The following is a 22,777-nucleotide window of genomic DNA, read 5'->3' as shown; positions in this document are numbered from 1 at the left end:
ATACTCCGAAAAACAGGGTAGTCTTCATTAAAGATCTTCAAAGAATAGAGCTAGATGTGTTCCTGTGCATTCTTCCTTGAGCAGCTAACCTCTAAAGTTTCTTTCAATGATCCTGACTAACCAAAAGTTCTTCAGCCAAAGAACACGGGTTGCAAAACTTCCATTCCTCCCTTCTTTTTCGAGTGAAGCTGAGTGTACTTGCCTCTTTTAAAACGGAGCTTTATTTAGTACGCCGTCCGACAGGAAATAATTTAAAGCACGCTTCGTGCTAGCACCCTGCTGCCCCTCCGTCCGCCCAGACCGCATAGCCCACGAGGTACAGTGGGAGAGGCTATGCGAGGCCGCAAGCTCCCACCGAGAGCCACGAGGCTCGAGGAATGGGAAGAAGCCAAGATGAGGATCTCTTAGCTATCAAATACATAGAAGTCAGCATGACGACCGCAACACTTTTTTAGCCATGGGATAGTGCCCGTCATTGGAAAAATAAGATGTGAATGATGTCTCTGCTCCTATTACAGTGCTTAACATTCCTAGGAATTTGAAAATGCATTGAGAGCTTTTTTTTTGGGGGGGGGGGGCTGATTTGTAACTATAGTTGGTTTCCCATGTCTTCTTCCCTCCCTCTTTCCAGCCCAACCAAGCCAAGTGGCATGCCCCAAATTCTCCCTCTCCAGCATCAGGAATGAAGAAAAACCAATTCTATCTTGTCCTTGGTCGTCTTCCTTCTTCATTGCTTCCTTGGACTTCGAGTTGTTTTTTTTGTAAACAAAGGAAGAAGCCTCCCAGGACACAACTTCCGGCCCTGTCCTGATCTTCTGGTGCACGGGAGTTGGGATGAAGTCCCCTTCTCGTTTCAAATCTTGAGTCCCCCCCCCCCCCATTCTTCCGAAATCAAATTCGGAAAGAACCTGGCAGATTGTAGCCCAAGGAAGGGGTTTGGCAGAAAAACGGGCGTGGAAGAGAAAATCAGGAGCTGGAATTCTGGACAGGTTTCTATCCATCTTGGGGTGTTGGAGAAGACTGCAAGGAGATCCGATCTGAAAATTCTGAAGGAGATCAACCCTGACTTTCGTTGGAAAGCCAGAAGCTATAGCTCTTGTCTTTTTAACAAGGGATTGGACAATCATTTTGTCTGAAATGGCGTAGGGTTTCCTGCTTGAGCAGAGGGTTGGACTAGAAGACCTCCATAGTCCCTTCCAACTCTGTTACTCTGAAGTTCAAATACTTTGGCCGCCAAACAAGAAGAAAGGACTCTGTTAAAAAGGCTTTGATGTTGGGAAAGACAGAGGATGAAATAGAAATAGCACAGACTTATATACCGCTTCACAGTGCTTTCTATCCCTCTCTAAGCAGTTTACAGAGTCAGCACATTGCCCCCAACAATGTTGGGTCCTCATCTTACCCACTTTGGAAGGATGGAAGGCTGAGTCAATCTTGAGCCTGGTGAGATTTGAACTGCCAGATTGCAGGCAGCCGGCAGTCAGCAGAAGTAGCCTGCAGTACTGCATTCTAACTACTGTGTCGCCATGGCTCTTATAGTCCTCAACTGCATCACTGTTTGGTTTGTTGACAGCAGGGCCTCAGATAGAAAGTCCATACAGAGAGTGGTGAGGACAGCAGAGAAGATTATAGGAAACCCGATTCCTATTATTCAGGACACTGCTTATAAGAGCTATGTTCTTAGAGCTCGAAGCATTGTTAGAGACCCCACATACCCACTTTATGATTTGTTGCTCCCCTCTGGGAGGAAATCATTTTGATTGGTCCCCCTCATCAAAAGGTTAGATGATGTCATCAACGCAATGAACAAGAATTTGGATAAACTCCAGGAGGGTGGGTCATGGCATGCTATGGTCCATGAGGTCGCCAAGAGTCAGATGCAGTGTAGCAACCAAACAACCACCTCCAATTCATTCTGTGGAGAGACTGCCCAAAAATGCTCATCCTCTTTTGAGGGGGTGGTGGTGGTAAGAATTCTTTAGGGGCTGAACCGCAAAGACAGGGCTCGGAGCAGATCCGGATCAAGTAACGACTGGCCGAAGAGTGGAATGACCTCTGTGTTTCTCCAATCTTGGGACAACGGGAGACGAGGGAAAAGAAGGGCAACAGTGGCTCTTGATGCTAATGGTGCACAACGAGGAAGGCGGAGCAGTAAGATGAGTCCATTTGCACCTGGAAACCAGTTGTCGCTGTCTCTGCTTTTGAAGGCACTTAGTGGCAATGAAGCTGGAGAGAGAGAGAGAGAGAGAGGGAGGGAGAGAGAGAAAGAGAGAGTGTGTCCATCCCCGCTTTTCGGCACCTCTCCTCGTGTGCTGGCCACCATGGTGCCCTCAACGATCCATGGGCCGGAGGGGAGGAGGAGCCAGGGGATGCCAGCGTTAGGGGTCCACAAAGGAAACCATGATGTAGCGAGTGCCCCAAGTGGTGGGCAGGCCTTCGTGGTAGTGGGTGAGACGTCCTGGGTGGATCAGGCTCCAGCCCTTGCGGGGAGATTCCACTTTGCAATTGTAGCGGAGAAATCGGCAGCCGCCTCCCTGGAGGGGGGCAAAGAGAAATGGTTTAGAGAGACAAGAGACCAAATGATCATACATTTACAGCAGGGGTATCAAACCCAATTTCACTGAAGGCCGCATCAGGGTGGTGTTTGACCTCGGGTGGCCGTGGCCAGCTCAACGTCATTTGTGTTGGGGGCGCCTTTGGTGGCCCAAGCACTCTGCCAGCGAAAATGGGCTCCCGAGCTCCGTTTCTGGCTGCGATGGCCTCCTGCAACCCTTTGCCAGCAAAAACAAAGCCTGGGAGAGCCACACACAGCCCTCGCGAGCTCTGTTTTCAGCTGCGATAGCCTCCATTTTTGCTGGCAGAGGCACCGCAGGGCAGTTCTTCACTGTCTCCAGGGTGAGCCAGATCTAAGCACCCCATGAGCTAGATCCGGCCCCAGGGCCTTGAGTTTGACACCCCTGGTTTATAGGCATTATGCAAAGATTAGGCCTTCTTGAGATATCTATCATCCTTGGGAAAAATGGAAGGAAAGAGAAGAAGGTAACCAGCAGCAAGATAGATGGATGCCATGGCCTTGGGTGCACCATTGGAAGACCTGAAAGATCAGGTTGGAGAGTGACCATCCTGGAGAAGATCTAACTCTGTAGTTGTTAAGAGTCAACACTGACCACATGGCCCATTATGCATCCATCAGGCAAATATAAACGTATGAATGAAGACGGATATACGTGTCCCAGGATAATATTGCAGGATGCAATCTGCAATCCACACCACAATGAACAAGGACGTGCATTCAATTTTTGCAGCTACCCAGATTGTTGGACGAGCAGGCACAAAAACAGTCAGGGAAGGGACTGAAGCCTGGGAAACCTCATCAATCAACACAGAGGGCTGATTTACCATTAGCTTTGCAGGTACTTAGGGAGTCTTGGCAACACAAGCAAACAACAGCCAACGACTTGATAGCCAGCCATCAACACCCCAATCCACCCCAAAGCCACACACAATCAGCACCATTTGGGCACACACAACAGCCCAAAGCACACACACTGCGAGTGAGAAGCTCCCTGAAGATGGGCTCCAGCACGAGTCCAAAAGCTCAGAAGACGGAAACTTTTATCCCGCGATCGACCCAGATTGGATCCCAAAGCATACATTTGGTTCGCGCAATGCAGCCAAGTTCAAATCAATTCACCCTTGAAACCCTAAGTCCCTTTCCTCATTCTCTTTACGACCCCAAAGCCTCCAAGACCAAGCCGTGCAAAGGTTGCTCCAGCACTTCACACAGGCTTACTCACCTTGTAATCTATCCCTTTGTGGTTAAGAGCAACATTGATGGTGAAAGTGGAAGAATCGTGATGGGGGCGAAGAGAAGGCTGCTCGTCCGGACGGTATCGGACCATGAAGTTCATGATTGCGCGAGCCTGAAAACAGGAGATTGGAGTTAGCGCCTTCTGGGTGAAGGCAGGGTGGAGAACGGCACATTGTGTACACACCTGTTCTGACCCAGCTTCCCAACCACGACAAAACCTCTGAAGTTAACTCAAGGATCCCTTTATTGGCCAGCAGCCTCGGCCAAAAGTTTCTCTTTCATTGCAGGCTAACTAGTCCGGCCGTCCAGGAGATGAATAGTTGTATGCCACACCTATTCATCTCCGCCCCCTGCCTTTTATCCCCAGAGCTAGGGTGGGTCTTCTCTAGCAGCAGTGGCTCTTCCGTCCCAAGGATCAGCCCATGGATTTCCACTGCTCTCCTCTGCCTTCTGTGCATCCGTATATCAAGCACTGGAACCAGCTGTTCCTCTTCTTCATCAGCCACCTCCAGGCCTGGGGGCTGTTGACTCGCCATCTGAGGGCTGACGGGTGGCCCAGGCTCCACTTCTGTCTCTCTCTCTCTCTGCCAGCTCCATTCCCTCTTCTCCCTTGGAGCTCGCAGGTTGCCCTGATGTTGACCCTAACTCGCATGCCGCTGCCTCCTGATTTGGCTGCTGGAGGGGCCGGCGGCCAACAAGCCACAACAACACCTGCCTAAAATAAGGCAATCATATTCACTCCAGGTACAACACACCCAAGTTGTGTTCTTGCTAGTGTCAGCTCTCAAAAATCTAAGTGTAAGAGTAGATGACAGCACCAGGCTGACCTTGAAAAAAGGCGGGAGTGGGATTTGGGAGTTGTCTGAACTGCACAGAATCTTAGCCAGAGGTTCTCCCAAACCCCTGAAAACTCCCAGCAGCCCACTCCTGGCAATAACCTAGAATGAGAGGAACTTACAACCAGTTCTCGGAGTTCCAGCTTTGTAGTCATCCTGTGATTTCAATGTCTGATGTTTCCTGCTGGCTTCTCCTAAGCAAAGTCAATGGGGAAGCCAGCAGGAAGTCAAAAGTGGCAGTTACATAAGATCCTCAACCACCCTAGTAATCCTCACTTAATGGCAACACCTGGAACCGCCGGAAGCAGCGTTATTAAGTGACACAGTCACATGACAAATGTGGGTGGGGCGGGGGAAGCAACTGTTGCAGCCCCAATTAATTTGTAGCAATGGCAAAAGACATCCTGTAGGATCTTCTGCTTCCTGTACCTACACTCGGCCCCCAGTAACCTTCAGACATGGTGTTGTTACCTTGGTGTGGTAGCCTGGATAGAACTTTTCTGTGACCGGTGCAATGTAGTCCTGCAAGAACTGCAGCCATTCCTTCTCAAAGCCGATTTGGTTCATGTGAATGTCAACGGTGGGGACGTTCTCGTAGCCGCCAACCAGCCGAGTGTCCTAGAAGGGAGGTGCAGAATTTGAGGAATTGTGCTAGGATCTGAAAATAAGCTTGAGAGACAGAAGGGAGAGCCGTAGCCTAGGCCAGAGGTGTCAAATGCAAGGCGCGCGGCCCAGATCTGGCCCGCGATGTGGTCAGATCCGGTCCACGGGGCCATCCTAGAAAATGTAAGGGACCGGCCTGTATTGCTTCAACCCGATCTACCCAATTCAAAGAGGAAACATGCCAGCAGTTTGGGAAGTGGCGTCAAGCTGGCCACACCCAGCCAGTTGGTCACATCCACCCAGTCACCCATGCCTAGTGAGTGGTGTCAAGCTGGCCACACCCATCCAGTCGACCACGCCCCACTCTTCCCTCCCCCTGAGGTCAACCACAGTCCTGATGCAGCTCTCAATGAAATTGATTTTGACACCCCTGGACTAGTTGGTGGTCAGATAAGGCAGCGGCCCCCAACTTTTTGGCCAACAGGGACTAGTTGGTTCAGAGGTGGGTTCCTACCAGTTCGGCCGGGTTCGGCTGAGTAGGTAGTAACTCGGCCATCCACACCCCCGAACTGATTCTATCTGTTTTTTGCTTCTGTGCATTCTGCCCAAAGCACGTTCCTGAGCGAACCGGCAGTAAAAGACTCCAGAACCCACCCCTGGACTGGCTCCATGGAGAGCAGACCAGAAGAGGCGTGGTATTGTATGCTGCCTGCATTCCGCACATTATTTGTACAGTCCAGGTTCTGGCATGATATGGGCTGGTGCCGTACTACGGAATGGAGTTTGGGAACACCTGAGATAAAGGAGATCTGAATCCAGAGTAGGAATGGCCATGGAGAAAGTATCTCAGTGCTGACCCTCCCTAGTTCTCTGGAACATAAAGTCAGGAGAGGAGGAAGCGCTTTCAAACTTGGAAGATTTGGTTATTTTTACCTTACAATAAAAGTAATCACCATGCTTGACTCGCTACACACACACACCCTCACAAGCAGACAACAGAAACAGGGAGGAGGGTGGGTAGATTTGGAATTCAAGGGAGGGAATTGTGAAAAGCAAGAGCCGACGATCATCTGGCAATGTCCCGATGCCCCAGGTCAAAAGTTGACTTCAATTGATTGGTAGACAATGAAGAGTGGATGGCTCAAGGAAGAAAAGGGGATTTTAACTACTTTGCACAGGAAAACATCAGAACTGGCTTCACTTCTTCTGTGGGAATTATCAGTAAAGATACACTTGATAAAATAATGTCCCACCAGTTTCTTTTGTTGCTTGTGCCAATGAGATGATTGACAATAATATTACTATTCATGAATTTGGTTTGATTTCCTAGTCTGGACTAACTCAAAGGTTGACAGAGCCGAGGTGGCGCAGTGGTTAAATGCAGCACTGCAGGCTACTACAGCTGTCTGCAGTTCTGCAGTTCGGCTGTTCAAATCTCACCGGCTCAGGGTTGACTCAGCCTTCCATCCTTCCGAGGTGGGTAAAATGAGGATCCGGATTGTTGTTGGGGGCAATATGCTGACTCTGTGAACCGCTTAATAGCGGCTGAAAGCCCTATGAAGCGGTATATAAGTCTAACTGCTATTGCTATTGACAGGAATGTAACATCTAGGAAATGGAAGATTATTCAGGAACTGGACCAAGCCTGTTTCCTACAAATGATCCACCTTCAAACCGGGACACCAATGGCTTCTTTTTCATTTGTGTGCCTCACACATTACAGTCCTCCAGGTTAAGTATGGTCTCCCTGTCTTGTAAGCAAGAAATTCCATGAATTATGGAGTCTGTCCTTTCATCTCTTCTGATTCTTCTTCCAATCTTCATATTGTGGGGGGTGGATAAGAGGTGGGCTTGGAGGCACCTTAAATCTAGTGTTCCTCCTTCCTCATATTATCATGCTCCATTTTATACATCTGGCCCATAGGATGAAAAGGGCCAAAAACAATCGTGGCCATGACTGTGTGTATGAAGCACAACTCTTGTTTTATATCCAACACACATTAAAAAAGTAGTCACCATCTTGATTTCTTTTGACCTTTCTGTGAACTGTTCTACTCCTCAATTAGGCCTTCTTTTAACATCCAGAGTTCCAATTGTTTTTGTTGCAGGGTCCCTCGTGATTCTACGAGTCTTCTTTGACTCTCTTCCCAACTCTCCTCAAACCAGTGGTGCTATTCAGCCAGTTCTATCCAGTTTGGACGAACTGGTAGCAGTGGCGTCGGGAGGCTCCGCCCAAACGATTGGACGTCAGAGGTGGATTGATCCGGGTTTGGCCCGGTTCAGCCGAACCGGTAATGGTGATTTGGCCTGGGTCATAGAACCGGCAGCGGGCCAGGCCGGCCACGCCCCTGGACTGGTTTTCCGGTCTCTACTACCATTGCTGGCATGTTTCTGCGCCTGCGCAGAACTATTTACAGTCAACTGCGCATGCGCAAGCAACACATAGTGTAAAGCGAACCAATACTAACCAGTACAGGAACTCACCCCTGTCGAACATCATCGTGTCCCATTTTTGACATTCTGCACACTTGCTACCGGTTCATTCATATTTGCGAACCGGTAGCGAAAGTAAGTTGATTTCACCTCTGCCTCAACTCTCTTCCAAATGAAGCAACCTGAACGATCATCTTGGCGGAGGAAAAAGGTTAGGGTGGTCTCACCTCATGTTTCCCTCCAGACCACTGGCCGAAGTGTTCCGCCTCTTCCACCAGATCGTCGCACATCTGATCGGTGAACACTGGAAACCAGTAAACATCAGGGCAAGGCTGCCAACGGGAAGAAGGAACAGTGAGCCCAGGAAGTTTGAGAGAGCAAAGAAGTCAACAACTCGAGAGGACCAGGGAAAAGGGAGACAGTCACCTGTTCAAAAAATTCTCCCTCAAGAACGCGCGAGTAGTTCTCATGGATATATTTCTCCTGCCAGTCCTGTCCAGGAAGAAAAGGAATAAACTGAAAACAGAGTCATGTAGAGTTATCAGGAATATTCAAGAAGTGCCTCTCCTAATCTAAGGCATGTCAAGGCAATCCAGGCCTGGAGGAAACGTTTCATTTCTAAAACTTGCCATCATATTTCCGCCATAGAATAGAATAGGGAAGAATGGAATGGAATAGGAAAGGAAAGGGAAGAATGGAATGGAATGGAATAGAATAAAATAGAATAGGAAAGGGAAGGGAAGGAAAGGGAGGAATGGAATGGAATAGAATAGAATAGGGAAGGGAAGAATGGAATTGAATGGAATAGGAATAGAACAGAACAGAACAGAATAGAATAGGAAAGGGCAGAATGGAATGGAATAGAACAAACAGAACAAAACAGGAATAGAATAGAATAGGAATAGAATAGAATAGGAATAGGAATAAAAATAGGAATAGAAATAGAATAGAATAAAACAGAGTAGAATAGGAAAGGGCAGAATGAAATAGAACAGAACAGAAATAGAATAGGAATAGGAATATAATAGGAATAGAACAGAATAGAATAACAGAATTGGAAGTGATCTTGTAGGTCTTATAGTCCAACCCCCTGCTTAGGCAGGAAACCCTACATCACTTCAGACAAATGGTTTTCCAACATCCTCTTTAAAAACTTCCAGTGCTGGAGCATTCACAACTTCTGGAGGCAAGTTGTTCCACTGATTAATTGTTTTAGCTGTCAAGAAATTTCTCCTTAGTTCTAAATTTCTTCTCTCCTTGATTAGTTTCCACCCATTGCTTCTTGTCCTGCCCTCAGAGGCTTTGAAGAATAGCTTGACTCCCTCTTCTTTATGGCAGCCCCTGAGATATTGGAACACTGCTATCATGTCTCCCCTAGTCCTCCTTTTCATTAAACTAGACATACCCAGTTCCTGCAACCGTTCTTCATATGTTTTAGCCTCCAGTCCCCTAATTATCTTTGTTGCTCTTCTCTGCACTCTTCCTAGCCTGAACATCTTTTTTACATCGTGGTGACCAAAACTGAATGCAGTATTCCAAGTGTGGCCTTATCAAGGAATTATAAAGTGTATTAACACTTCACGTGATCTTGATTCTATCCCTCTGTTTATGTAGCCTAGAACTGTGTTGGCTTTTTTGGCAGCTGCTGCACACAGCTGGCTCACATTTAAATGGTTGTCCACTAGGACTCCAAGATCCCTCTCACAGTTACTACTATTGAGCGAAGTACCACCTATACTGTACCTGTGCATTTTGCTTTTCTTGCCTAAATGTAGAACCTTACTTTTTTCACCATTGAATTTCATTTTGTTAGATAGTGCCCAATGTTCAAGTTTGTCAAGATCCTTCTGTGTCTTAAGCCGGTCTTGTGGAGAGTTGGCTATTCCTGCCAGCTTGGTGTCATCTGCAAATTTGATGAGTTCCCCATCTATCCCCTCGTCCAAGTCATTGATGAAGATGTTGAAGAGTAAAGGCATAAAACAGAGCCTTGGGGTACTCAAGTGGGTACTTCCTCAAACACTTTTTGAAACCCTGAAACTACAATTCCCAGAATTCCCTGACAGTGTTGGACATTGTGGGAAGCTCAAGAGATAGCTACTCTGGGAGTACACCTGGATTTCCCAACATGCCATGGAAATTGCAAGGGTAGTTCCATCAGCAAAAATTTCTCACATCTCCAGAAAAATCCTCCCTATGATGTCTCCCTTGGACTCCAACTCCGACTCTTCCTCAGGGGAGAATGAGCTCATTCTTGGCAAATCAGGAATGGAGTTAGTTACTGACTCTGAACGGCCAGCAGAAAGAGAATGATAGGCTTCAGCTGGGCACAGCTTGCAGGCCAGTGAAGAAGAGGGGGAGGAGTTCACTGCCCTGGTAGACCTCAGAGCACGCAGGGCAGAGAAATGGAGGTCTGCCAGATAGCTTGGGAGAAGGCCCTAACCCTCCACTGGAAAGCTACCGTATTTTTCGGAGTATAAGATGCACCTTTACCCCTCCCCCCCCAAAAAGAGGGTGAAAATCTGGGTGTGTCTGGGTACCCTGAATACAGCATTTTTGGCCTCTCGAAACCCCACCCCTTCACAAAAATGGACATGCGGAGGTTTGGGAGGCCTGCAAAGTGCTCCTGGGGGCTGGGAAGGGCAAACATGAGGTGTTTTATGCTCATTTCTGCCCCCCCCCAGCCCCCAGGAGCACTCTACAAGCCTCCTAAAGCCTATAGGTGCCCTGTTTTTAGCAAAAAACAGGCCTGGTTTTGTGAAAAACAGCTAGTTTTTTGCCCTTCCCCGCCGCCACCCCAGTCCCCAGGAGCACTTTGCAGGCTTCTCACACTCTCTGCATACCCTGTTTTTCACAAAAAAACAAGGTGTGCAGAGGATTTGGGAGGCCTGCAGAGTGCAAAACCTTTTTAAAAAAATTTATCTCTTCAAAATTTTGGTGCGTCTTATACTCCGGTGCATCCTATAGTCCGAAAAATACGGTATTTAGCATGGCAGGCTGAGGGAGGCATTGCTGGGAATGACGTGTGTGGGTCGTGGCCGTGCATTTGCTCCAGTGGTGGGTTTGGGACGGTACGTCCTGGTACGGGAGTACTGGTCGTAACTGGGAGCAGTGGCCACCATACCGGAACAGTGGCTCGTTGGGCCCAACCGCCCGCCCGCATTCCTTACTGCTTTTTGACTGAAAAGGGCCAATTGTGCATGTGCGCACAGCGTGCGACCCCTGCGTGACCTCCGCCGAGCAGCTGAATGTCACTGGGTAGTGGTGTGCGTATGTGTGTGCAGCGACCGTGCCCGATGGGCACGCCCGGCCCCGTTGCAGTGTACAGGTTGCGATGGGATCCGGAACCCACTACTGGTTTGCTCATGTTTAGTGCTTGAGAGTTTTGAGACTCTGAACTTCTATAACACATGAACTAATGTGGATAGACTCTCAGTTTATGGGACTTACTTATTTGAGCAACTTGCTATTTGTTTGATGGACTAATTGGCCATTGTCCAAGGGATTAATCTGGGCTTGCTAATGGTTGGCTTCATTGGGAACAGTTCCAAAGCTGGGTGAATACCAATAAAACTCCATAAACCACACTGTACGGGTGATGTATGGGTGAGGGAATGGGGCAGCACACTCCGGGATCTAAGGCGCAGGGGTGAATGTATGCGATTGAGAGAAAAGGATCCCATCCTGTGCAACTAGGCACACTCACCAAAGGATTTTCAGAAATCTGCCAGAGCTCAGGATGTAGGCGGGAGATGTTGTATCGAGTGGTGGAAAGGAGGCGTCCAAAATCGTCCCGGTTACTAATATGGAGAAAGATGCCCTGAAAAGGATAAAAAGATAAAGGTAAAGGTCCCCTCGCACATATGTGCTAGTCGTTCCTGATTCTAGGCAGCAGTGCTCATCTCTGTTTCAAAGCCGAAGAGCCAGCACTATCTGAAGACGTCTCCGGGGTGATGTAGCCAGCATGACTAAATGCCGAAGGCGCATGGAACACTTGTTACCTTCCCAACAAAAGTGGTCCCTACTTTTTCTACTTGCATTTTTTACAGGCTATCGAACTTCAAGGTTGGCAGAAGCTGGGACAAGTAACAGGAGCTCACTCCATTACATGGCGCTAGGGATTCGAACTGCTGAAATGCCAACCTTTCTGATCGACAAGCTCAGCATCTTAGCCACTGAACCACCATGTCCTTCTTGTAAAGGATAGGAAGGGCCAAATGTAAGCGAAATTTGCATCATTTTGGGATCCCAAGAGCCCACAAGCCAGGGATTACCCAAAAATGTTAAATAATATAATTATAAATATAAATTATGTAAATGTAAATGTAAATGTAAATATAAATATAAATACAAATAATATAAATATAAATAATATGAATATGAATATGAATCATACAAATACAAATAATATAACTATAACTATAAATAAAAATAATATAAATATACACAGATATTTCACATATGTCCTATGCTTGTTCTGTAGAGTTTTAGAACAAGATTCACGAGATTTTCTTAACTTTGATAACTTTGAGAAGTCTGGACTTCAAGGCTGGCTGAGGAATTATGGGAGTTGAAGTCCACAAAGAAATTCTCGAAAGTTATCAAGGTTAACAAACATCGCTTCAAAGTGTATTTTGGTCTGGAGGAAATTTCTACTCCTTCAGAATACGTCGAAACAGGATCTGGGGGAAAGTAAAGGAAAATTCCTTATAAAACTACCCAAACTACAGATAGTTCTTGTTTTAACAACGTAATTGGGAGCAGAGATTTCACTGCTAAGCAATGCAGTCATAAAGTGAGGCATCACGTCACATGACCACATCTCTTAGTGACGGCAATCCCATCAGTCGTTCTTGTCATTGTTAAGCAAGGATCGTGGATGGTTAAGCAAAGACCTATTGGCAACTTATTGCTGGCTCTCAACAAGACAATGGGGAAGCCAGCAGGAAGTTGCATATCCCAGAGAGGCTCACAAACAGGCCAGTAGACAGGTAAGTGTTTGCTGCAGCGAAGCGCAAGTGTGGCAGGACCAGGGGAGGATGCTGCCAGGTGAGGAGGGAGGTGCTGCAGGTGCCAGGCTCCTTGGAAGAAAAAGAGGCAGGATTGCAAGCAATTGACCAGGGAGACGGGTGACCTTCTCCACTGGCTTCCCCAATGACTTCGTGCGAAGTCAGCAGGGCAGGACACAAATGGTGACCACATGATCATGGCACATTGCAACCATTGTTGAAGCTTGTGTCAAATGTCCAGATTGTTTCCTGAAGTTTGGAGACCTGTCAAAACTACAGGTAGTCCTGGACTTACGACCACAGTTGAGCCCAAAAGGCTAAGCAACACACACGTTAAGCGAGTTTTGCTCCATTTTACGGTCTTTCTCGCCACGGTGGTTAAGTGAACCACTACAGTTGTTAAGTTAGTCACACGGTGGTTAAGTGAATCTGGCTTCCTCCATTGCTTGTCAGAAGGTCACAAAGAAGGATCAAATGACCCTGGGACACTGCAACCATCGTCAATATGAACCAGTTGCCCAGCATTCAAATTTTGATTGTGTGCAAGGGTCGTTAAGTGTGAAAAAATATGTCACTTTTTTCAGCGCTGTTGTAACTTCGCTCAATAAATGGTTGTAAGTTGAGAACTACCGCATTCAGCGTCCTCCTAACTTTGAACGTTTGCTAAAACATTGGTTCTCAACCTACGACTTCTGCAATACACTTATATCTATCTATTTATATATATTTAAGTGTGTGTTTGTGTGTGTGCACGCGCACGTGCGTGTTCCAGCACAACTCTGGAACGCCTCAAGCAATTTCAACCAAACTTGGTACACAGATGACTTACTCTCTGGAGACAAATACTGTGGGGACAGGGGGGCGGGTAAGACACCCCTAAAGCCCCTTGGCATGTGTGTTCTGTTAAGATATAGCCTGTTGTGCCTTAAAATGGCTTCTATTGTACTGCCGTAAAATAGCTTCTACTGTCAAGTGCAGTGGAGTTGCCATGGTAATGGCTTCGCAGTACTCCACAAGGGGGGTCCCTCTGGTAAGGGGGAAAATCCAATATTAGAAATTATGTTTGGTCTGGACATTTCCCTCCTATAAATAAATACCCAGGCAAGACCAGGTTATCGGCTAATTATCAATATAAAATTCTATAAACAATTTTTTAAGAACTTTGTTCTTTTGACTGAACAGATTGTAAGAAAGCAACAACTCTCACCTTCTCCCGCACACTTTTACAAAAGGCCATATCCGGATCCATGTCCTCCAGGGTGAAAATATTGCGTTGGGGCAACTCCTGCCTTAAGATCTCCCCTTTCAACAGGTAGGCCTGAGAGATATAGGGCACGTTCCAGACTCCACTGCAATAGGGGGGGAAAGCACCATGAGAATCTGCAGTACCATAAACAAGGCGGCAGGTATGGAGATCAGAAAATTAAAGAAAAAAAAAATAAAGCTTTTCCTGGTTTGGATTATGCTAAGGAGTATTCAGTCCAAAATTCCATGGCTTCTTGGAAGACCGGAGGAAGGGAGATGGGTGGAAGCCATCTCCTTCTGTTGCCTCCCAAGAAAATTAAAAAGATGAGAAGAGGATTTGATGGCATGAGAGAAGATGATAGAAGAGAAGACGATTTGATAGAATGAGATAAAATGATAAGATGATAGATGATATGAGAAGAGAAGAGGATATGATGGAATGAGATTTTGATAGATAAGAAGAGAAGAGAAGAGGATTTGATGGAATGAGATAAGATGATAGATGATATGAGAAGAGAAGAGGATATGATGGAATGAGATTTTGATAGATAAGAAGAGAAGAGGATTTGATGGAATGAGATAAGATGATAGAAGAGAAGATGATTTGATAGAATGAGATAAAATGATATGATAGATGAGAAGAGAAGAGGATTCGATGGAATGAGATAAGATAATAGATAAGAAGAGAAGAGAAGAGAAGAGGAGGATTTAATGGAATGAGATGAGATGATAAAATGAGATGAGATGAGGATTTGATGGAATGAGATAAGATACTAGATAAGAAGAGAAGAGAAGATTTGATGGAATTAGTTAAGATGGCAAGATAATGAGATGAGATAACATAAGATGATAGATAATAGATAATTTTATTTTATTACTGTGAGCACACTGGACCACATTAAAAATGAAATTCTGTTGCCTGCTCTCAAGAGAAAGTGTATGTCTACCCAAACACATAGATAATACAGAGAAACACATGCTACATACATACAATATGCTGATTCTGTAAACCACTTAGAGAGGGCTGTAAAGCACTGTGAAGTGGTATATAAGTCTAAGTGCTGTTGCTATTCTTCTCAAGCTCCAGAATTCTGCTTTAGCATAACATCTTGTAAGGATACGTGGAAGAGATGGAGCAAAGAGGAATGGGTCAGATAAGAGACGGCATAGCCCTCACCTAGATAGCAGGTAGAACAAGAGGCTTGGAAGGAACCCTCTCTAGTTTATTGGTATGTAAAGGAGACAGCGGGAGATTTGTACTTTCAGACCTGTAGGATTTTGCTAACTAGCCATACCATAGAGTGAGATCCTGGAAGATTTGTACTAATTCTAATAATTAGCCTCACAATGAAGCAACATTCGGTCATCTGGTCATATTTCTTGTCTGGTCTACATGGGAAGGCTGACATGTGTGGTTGACTTGTAGAAGTCCTCAGCTCTGCAAAAGCCACCTTCCTGCTCAACCTGTTCTGACCGAGGCTTCCCGAGAGCATGAAGCAAACTCCTTATCCCGACAAAAACCCCATTTATTAATTGACTGTGAATTCTGCTCATTCATATCCAGCAAAGTCTTTCAAGGGAGGATTTACAGTCACAGACTTTCTCTGGCTTGGAGAGCTGCCATGCCGAGATCTTTAAAACTTGGCAAGGAGTCTCGGAGAGTCACAGACCAATTAAGTGAACTAATTGTCTCCTGCAAACTCCACTCCCCGTTTGCTCCTCTTTTATTTCCTCTGGGAGGGGCCATTCATCGTCCACCTTTGGCCTTACTCCCAAGTCGACCCCTGTTCTTTAGCTGTTCTCTTTGTCTGGCAATTCTGTGCATGCGCACACTGGGAACAGGCTCCAGCTGTTCCTCTGCCCCACTGATGTCTGGCTCTGAAGGCAGCTGATAACTGGCATATGGCCCTGGCTCCATCTCTGCCTCCGACACAGATCCCTCATCAGAGCCTTCCCCAGACTCCAGGACTGGCCCATCTTCCTCCCCAACCTCCTTACTGTCCGAATCTGCTGCCAGCTCTGCCGGCTGCTGGCGGGCTACAACACAACCATCCATCTGCTTCAAGTTCCCACTTACATTCTCTTGCCTTGCACCAATTCCACGTAGTCCTCTGAGCGGGCATAATAGTCATCGGGGCTCAGGGCACCCCAAAAGTTGGACCAAAGCTTGCCGTAGCGAGAGACCATGGGAGCAATCACATACCTGGATGGTGCAGAGGAGGAATAGAGAAATCAGGAGTGATACGGCCTGCAGCTGGGCTGAAAGCTCGGGGAGGTGTGGAAATACTGCTTACTTGTTCTCCTGCATAAGTATCTGCAGGATTTCGGGATTTGTCACCACCACGTCAGCATCGAGGCTGAAGTAATAGTCACAGGTGGGATCCTGCCGGCACAGATCCCTGGGATGCAAAAGACGAAAGACGGATTAGAACTGTGTTCCTCAAACTTGCCAGCTGTAAGACGGGTGGACTACAGCTCCCAGAATTCCCCAGCCAGCCATAGGATTTGAAATTCACCCATCTTAAAAGGTGTTAGGGATGTAACCCAAATGTATCTGTTACTTTAAATGTAAGAGAGAGGTAATTGGATGCTATTGCTTTGAGTAGCCATATAAGGAAGTGGGAACTAGTAGAGAGTTCTCCCTGATGCTCCTGATTGTTCCTGATTGTTCCTGACTGTTACTGTATGTCCTTAGTATTGGAGAGAAGACCGTGTATTGGATGGTGGCTAGTCTGTATAGTAGTTACCTGTCTACATGGTGAATTGTGAGTTGAGCAACTGTAACTTCAACGTATTGAAAAACAGACTGTGTATATACTTCAAGACTGCTTATAGTCTGTTTGGAGACTATTTATCCTATTTTTGTTACACAAGTAAAGCTATTCTTTGTTTTACCTTCGGTGGCTGTGAGTGACTATTCAGCGGCTTATTTGTTACTAACTCCTGCTGCAGAACTCAAGTCCCCTAACGGGGTAGACTTAACAAAAGGGTCACAGTTAAGACATGCTGGATTAAAACATCGAGGTTTGCTGCCCATTTCTCTCCGCCAATCAAATACAGGAGACCTTGTACTGCTTCCTTGCCCCTGTTGTTAAGTGAATCACTGCAGTTGTTAAATTAGGGACACGGTTGTTAAAGTGAACTTGGCTTCCCCATTGACTTTGCTTGTCGGAAAGATCGCAGAAGTTGATTACATTGCAACCCCGGAACATTGCAAGCGTCATTTATTTATTTATTAATAGGATTTATATGCTGCCCAATCCCGAAGGACTCCGGGCGGCTTACAAAAAGAAGGGGAAGAAAGAAATTGTAAAAAAAAAAAAGACAGATTTAAAAGCACAACACATGCATTCGTTCTGATTGGGGCTGGACCTCAACAGTGAGGTCAACAGTCCCAGGCCTGCCGGAATAGCCAGGTCTTAACAGCTTTCCTGAAGGCCATGAGAGTGGGTAGGGTCCGGATCTCTGGGGGTAGCTCATTCCAAAGGGTCGGAGCAGCCACAGAGAAGGCTCTCCTCCAGGGAGCCGCCAGCCGACATTGTCTGGCTGACAGCATCTGAAGGAGGCCCAATCTGTGTGATCTCACCAGCCGCTGGGAGGTATGTGGCAGTAGGCGGTCTCGCAGATACGCTAGCCCTAAGCCATGTAGGGCTTTAAAGGTAATAACCAACACCTTGAATTGCGACCGGAGACCAATTGGTAGCCAGTGCAGCTCGCGGAGGATAGGTGTAACGTGGGTGTACCTCGGTACACCCAATATCGCTCGCGCGGCCGCATTCTGGACCAGCTGCAGTCTCCGAACACTTTTCAAGTCATAAACATGAACCAGTTGTAACCCTAATCCTAACCTGAAAAAGCACCTTTGGAAAAACCGTGATCGGGATGATTGAAAATCTCTACAGACGTACACTATTATTTACTTACATAGCCATATCTCGGGCTTCCCCCTCGCTCAGATCTTCCTCCGGCCCTATCAGTTTGATGGTGTCAAAGGCCTTGCGAAGTTGATCCCATTCGGCTTGGATGTGGGGCTCGTGGTACACCTCCTGGAAAAATGTCAGACAGGTTTATTATTAATGTCCACGAGCAGCCAAGAATGGAGGGGAAGCTCAGGGGTGTGAGTAAAGGAGGTGTAATGGCATCTGTGAATGATTTCAAGAGAGAGAAAAGAGCCACAGGCTACAATAATGATTTGCAACCTCAGCAACTTGAAGGTGTATGCTGGCTGGGGAATTCTGGGAGATGAAGTCCAAATAAGTTGCTGAAGTTGAGAAACTAGGCAAGATAAGTCAGATAAGAGACAGTTGAGTCTGCACAAGAAACAGGACATTCCACCAAAGGTTGGAAATGTAATCAAATACCAGGCACGTACTATCATATGTGGTGGGCGTGTCCAAAAGCAGAAAAAATTGGGACGAAAAAATGTTAGGCAGCATATAGATCAGTGGTAGTCAACCTGGTCCCTACCGCCCACTAGTGGGCGTTCCAGCTTTCATGGTGGGCGGTAGGGGTTTGCTGTAACTCTGCTTTATAAATTTTATAAAGTAAAGTTACTTCCCTACTTTATAAATCACCATTACTGTGGAACCGGTGGGCGGTTAGAAAAATTTACTACTAACAGAGATACAAAAGTGGGTGGTAGGTATAAAAAGGTTGACTACCCCTGATATAGATTATAAACCATAGATTATAATTTGGCAGAACACCAGAAAAAATATGATAAAGGGAATGTATATTTAATATTACATGTTTGGACAGCAGTAAGAATTGTATTTGCACAATATTGGAAAAACAAGGAAACAGCAGAAAAAGATATAATTAAAAAAAAATTAGGCTGTGCAGAAATGGATAGACAAACATTGAAAACAAAAGAAAAAGACACAGAATATTTTCGAACTTGGGACTTGTTTTATCAATGGTTGGATAATAAGAGGTAGAAACTAGGAACTGAAAAAGCATGATTATGTAAACAAATTGACCTAGACACTATACTGTTCACTAAGCACTTATTATGTGTAAACAGAAAATAAATTGAAAGAAAGGAAGGAAGGAAGAATGAAGGAACGAAAGAAAGAAAAAAGAAAGAGTACATGGCAGACATCTTAGAAGCGTCCCTCACTTATTTCGAAGAGCCTTGGTGGCGCAGTGGTTAGAATACAGTTTTGCAGGATAATTCTGCCGACTGCCAGCAGTTCGATTCTCATCACCTCTAGGTTCACTCAGCCTTGTGTAAAACGAGGACCCAGACTGTTGAGGGCAATATGCCGACTCTATAAACTGCTTAGAGAGGACTGTAAAGCACTGTGAAGTGATGGTTCACTGACAAAAGGGTAACCGACAAAAGCGCGCCCGACTAAACCGCGGGGACAAAACCGCGAGTTCTAAAGCGCTCTGACGAATGAGCGCTGAATCGCGCCGACAACAGCACAGCGACAGAAGTACGCTGTAAACCTAAACCTAACCCTAAATGTAATGCTAACCCTAACCCTAAACATCACACTAACCCTAATCCTACCCCTAAACCTAACCCTAACCCTAAACCTAACCCTAAACCTAACCCTAAACCTAACCCTTACCTTAACTTAAATCACCCTTCTGTCGCTGCGCTGTTGTAAATCGCCCTTCTGTCGCCGCGCTGTTGTCAGCGCGTTGATGATGTTGAGGTTTTAGCGACACAGTTTTGTCGGTGGGCTTTTGTCATGCGCGCTTTTGTCGGGTCACGTGAAGTGATATAGGAATCTAAGTGCTATTTCTACTCTTCAATTGTAAATGTGAGCGAAGAAAGATGTACTTTGCACGAATGTAACCGTATACTAAAAGAGAGTTAATACTCCTGAGTCTGCTTCCTGTCAGGACTACTTTGCAAGGTTGACAGGAAGGCAACGGAAATAATAGGAGGGTAACTTAAACCTACAAGTCCCTTTTCAACTCTCTTCCTGTTTAACCACATTGTATTCCAGCCAGCTGGGACCTGCTGTGGCCCATCAGCGGCCAGTGGAGCTAGCAGCCGACTCGGACAGTGACGAGGTTGGGGAGGAACACGGGCCAGTCCTGGAGCCTGGGGAAGGCTCTAATGAGGGCTCTGTGTTGGAGGCAGAGAGGGGGCCAGAGCCATCTGATAGTTATCAGCTGCCTTCGCAGTGAGACATCAGTGGGGCAGAAGAACAGCTGGAGCCTGTTCCCAGTGTGCACATGTACAGAGTTGCCATATAAGGTGACAGTTAAGGAACAAGGGTCAACTTGGGAGCAATGTTCCCTGCAAGCTGTGCAGCTGTGCATGTGCCAAGAAAACGCCGCGCAGCATTTTCCAACTGCCGAGCAGTGATTTTTAATGTTATTTCAACTTATTTCCTGAAACTGAGGATTTTCTTCTTAACTCCCGTTGCCTCTTGCTGAACAGCCTTTTAACACCAGAAGTCCTTCTTTAGCAAACTACCTAGCTACAGAACGTGGCACGCAACCATCCACAAACAAAATAGTTCCCAGAGACACCCGGTGAGCAGACTTTCGCACAGAACACTGTTCCACCACCACGAGAACGCAGCCTCCACTTCCCGTCTCATCCCGCACCTCCTGCACTCCGAGGCACTGACTCTGCCCACGTGCAGCTCTGCACAGTCACTCCAGCATCCCCTACCGACTGCAACGATGCAAAGAACTCAGGTCGGGAGTGGGCTGCATTAGGCGTCTCCCCAACTCGCCATGGGAACAGCGTAATTTAATTCAGTGTAATTTAAATAAAAGGGGATTTATCAGGATGAGAACTCAGCTTCGTGCTGCTGGGGAAGCCTAGATCAGAACACAGCTGGGACCTTTCTACTAGCGAGAAATATTTGATTACTTGAAATTTCATAGCACTCATTTGAATTGTTTTGTATTTTATGCTGTTGCGGAGAGTCTTGATTAGCCAAGGGTAATTTTTCCCCCCTGTCCCTTTTGGAAATATGTTTCTGTACTTCATTATATGTACGCTAAGCTTGGTTATTGTGCATTTTTAACATTTTTGGGGGGAGAGCTCCGCAGATTTCAACTGTATAACTGGGAGAGGGGAAAACTAACATCTGTTCCCTATTCATTCCCGCTCGCCCCCGCCCCCCGGGGAATCCAGAGTTACAACCTTTGCAACAGACACCATGGTCAGCTGGGGAATCTCATTCCAGCGACACATAGCAGAAAAGCAATCGGTAGCAAGGAAATTACTGAAATAAAGGAAACCACAAGGAGGAAGTTGAGCAATCCCAGATGTTCCCCATAACATAATGGCCCTCTAGATTTGTGGTATGACCACTCTCATCCTCCCCAGCTGACTTGCCCAGGGGCTGATGGGAGTTGTGGTCTAAGGTCAAGGTGGGCTGTTTATTGGCTCAACTCACGTGGTTGTGAATGAAGAGGCTGAGGTGAGAATACGGGTAATCCAAAGTCAGAAGACGCTGAAGAAACTGAGGCAGGAATGGTACGGGCTTTTCAATAAAGACACCCAGCAGAACTCGTGGATATGACTCTTCCTGGCAATGGAGGACAGAAAAAAGTAGATACATATCTCAAAGCTCAGACCAGAGGTGACTAACTTTGGCAACTTTAAGACTTGTGGACTTCAACTCCCAGAATTCCTCAGCCAACATGGCCGACGGAAGAATTCTGGGAGTCGAAGTCCATAAGTCTTAAGTTGCCAAAGTTGGACACCTCTGACTTTGATCCTTACCAAAACCAGTGGTGGTATTCTACCGATTTGGACCGGATCGCCCGAACCGGTAGCGGAAATCGTGGTTGGCCCCACCCACTCACCCTGGCTCTACGGCATCCCATTTAGGCCCTTTTTTGCCAAAAGCACATGCGCAGAAGGCTGTGCATGCTCATATTTGCAAAGCAGTAGGGAAGGTAAATGAATCCCACCCCTGACCAAAACCCATTTGGGTTATATTCCTCCCCTACTTTCAAGCTCTACTAGGATATCCCCAGAGACTCACTGGTACGTCCGACAGATCCAGGAGGTCATCATCGCACACTTCGCAGCCCCCCTCGTATGTCCAAGCATTGGGGATGTAATTCCCCAAATAATTCAGCTGTAGCTACATGGAGAGAAGGAAAAAGTCAGTGAAAGATGGAATGAAGCTCAGTTGCACTGATACCTCCGAAACTGGATTCCGCTTTAGGGCTCTTAACAAGCGAGCAAGGAAGGAAGTGAATTTGAGCTCTTTGGAGAACAATTGTTATCAGAAGAAAGAGAAGTCTTGTTTAGCTTCCCACTCCTTGAAGAGGTGGAAACTCAATACCAACTTCCTAAGTAGGCAAGTATGCACAGCCATTTAGCTATGGGCTGAAGAGGAAGAAGATCTGACTCATATATTACTATATATTATATATTACTAGCTGGATACCCGAGCTTTGTGACAAAACTATGTGATTGGGCTATGCAGGAGGAATTTAGTTTACAATCTGTTGGCTCTTTAGTGGTCAGTGATTGAAACACATAAGAGAATATCATTCCCACCACCTTGAGTCCAAAAGCAGTTCCATAAGCTGAAGGTGTAGACATTTTGGTGAGGTATCGATGTTTAGTACTGTAAGGAGCCCTAGGCCACTCCTGAGTGAAGGAGTGGAATGTCTGCCAATTTGAACTGAGGTAATAGAATGTGAGGCAACTGGCAGTTGGAACAGAGTTCTTTTCAGCTGAGGAGAGGGAGTAGAATGTCTAACTCCTTAGTATCAGAGTGTGTTAATTAATATAAGGCAACTGGCAGTTGGAACAGAGTTCTTTTTGGGTGGGAAGGGGGAGTAGAATGTCTAACTCTTTAGCATTAGAGCATGTTAATTACTGTATAAGAAATACTAATGATCTGATG

At 46.3% G+C, this 22,777-nt stretch overlaps 1 protein-coding gene across 1 annotated transcript in view; it reads right to left on the bottom strand.

Moving 5' to 3' along the window:
* Window positions 1-1,701: 1,701 nt before the first annotated feature.
* PLOD3 (procollagen-lysine,2-oxoglutarate 5-dioxygenase 3) overlaps window positions 1,702-22,777 on the bottom strand; it is a 58,084-nt gene continuing 37,008 nt past the window's right edge. Inside the window, exons 8-19 of the mRNA XM_032235677.1 lie at window positions 21,902-22,003; window positions 21,308-21,439; window positions 17,859-17,980; window positions 16,229-16,333; window positions 16,012-16,137; window positions 13,897-14,038; window positions 11,387-11,500; window positions 8,110-8,175; window positions 7,911-8,015; window positions 5,119-5,265; window positions 3,798-3,923; window positions 1,702-2,534 (exon numbers count right to left, since the gene is read on the bottom strand). Coding sequence (XP_032091568.1) covers window positions 2,379-2,534; window positions 3,798-3,923; window positions 5,119-5,265; window positions 7,911-8,015; window positions 8,110-8,175; window positions 11,387-11,500; window positions 13,897-14,038; window positions 16,012-16,137; window positions 16,229-16,333; window positions 17,859-17,980; window positions 21,308-21,439; window positions 21,902-22,003 — 1,443 coding nt within the window. The 3' untranslated portion in view covers window positions 1,702-2,378. The remainder of the gene's footprint in view (window positions 2,535-3,797; window positions 3,924-5,118; window positions 5,266-7,910; window positions 8,016-8,109; window positions 8,176-11,386; window positions 11,501-13,896; window positions 14,039-16,011; window positions 16,138-16,228; window positions 16,334-17,858; window positions 17,981-21,307; window positions 21,440-21,901; window positions 22,004-22,777) is intronic.

Source organism: Thamnophis elegans, chromosome Z (assembly GCF_009769535.1).
Source record: "Thamnophis elegans isolate rThaEle1 chromosome Z, rThaEle1.pri, whole genome shotgun sequence".
In the NCBI taxonomy this organism is placed as follows: domain Eukaryota; kingdom Metazoa; phylum Chordata; class Lepidosauria; order Squamata; family Colubridae; genus Thamnophis; species Thamnophis elegans.
This window is presented reverse-complemented; position numbering and strand designations above follow the sequence as displayed.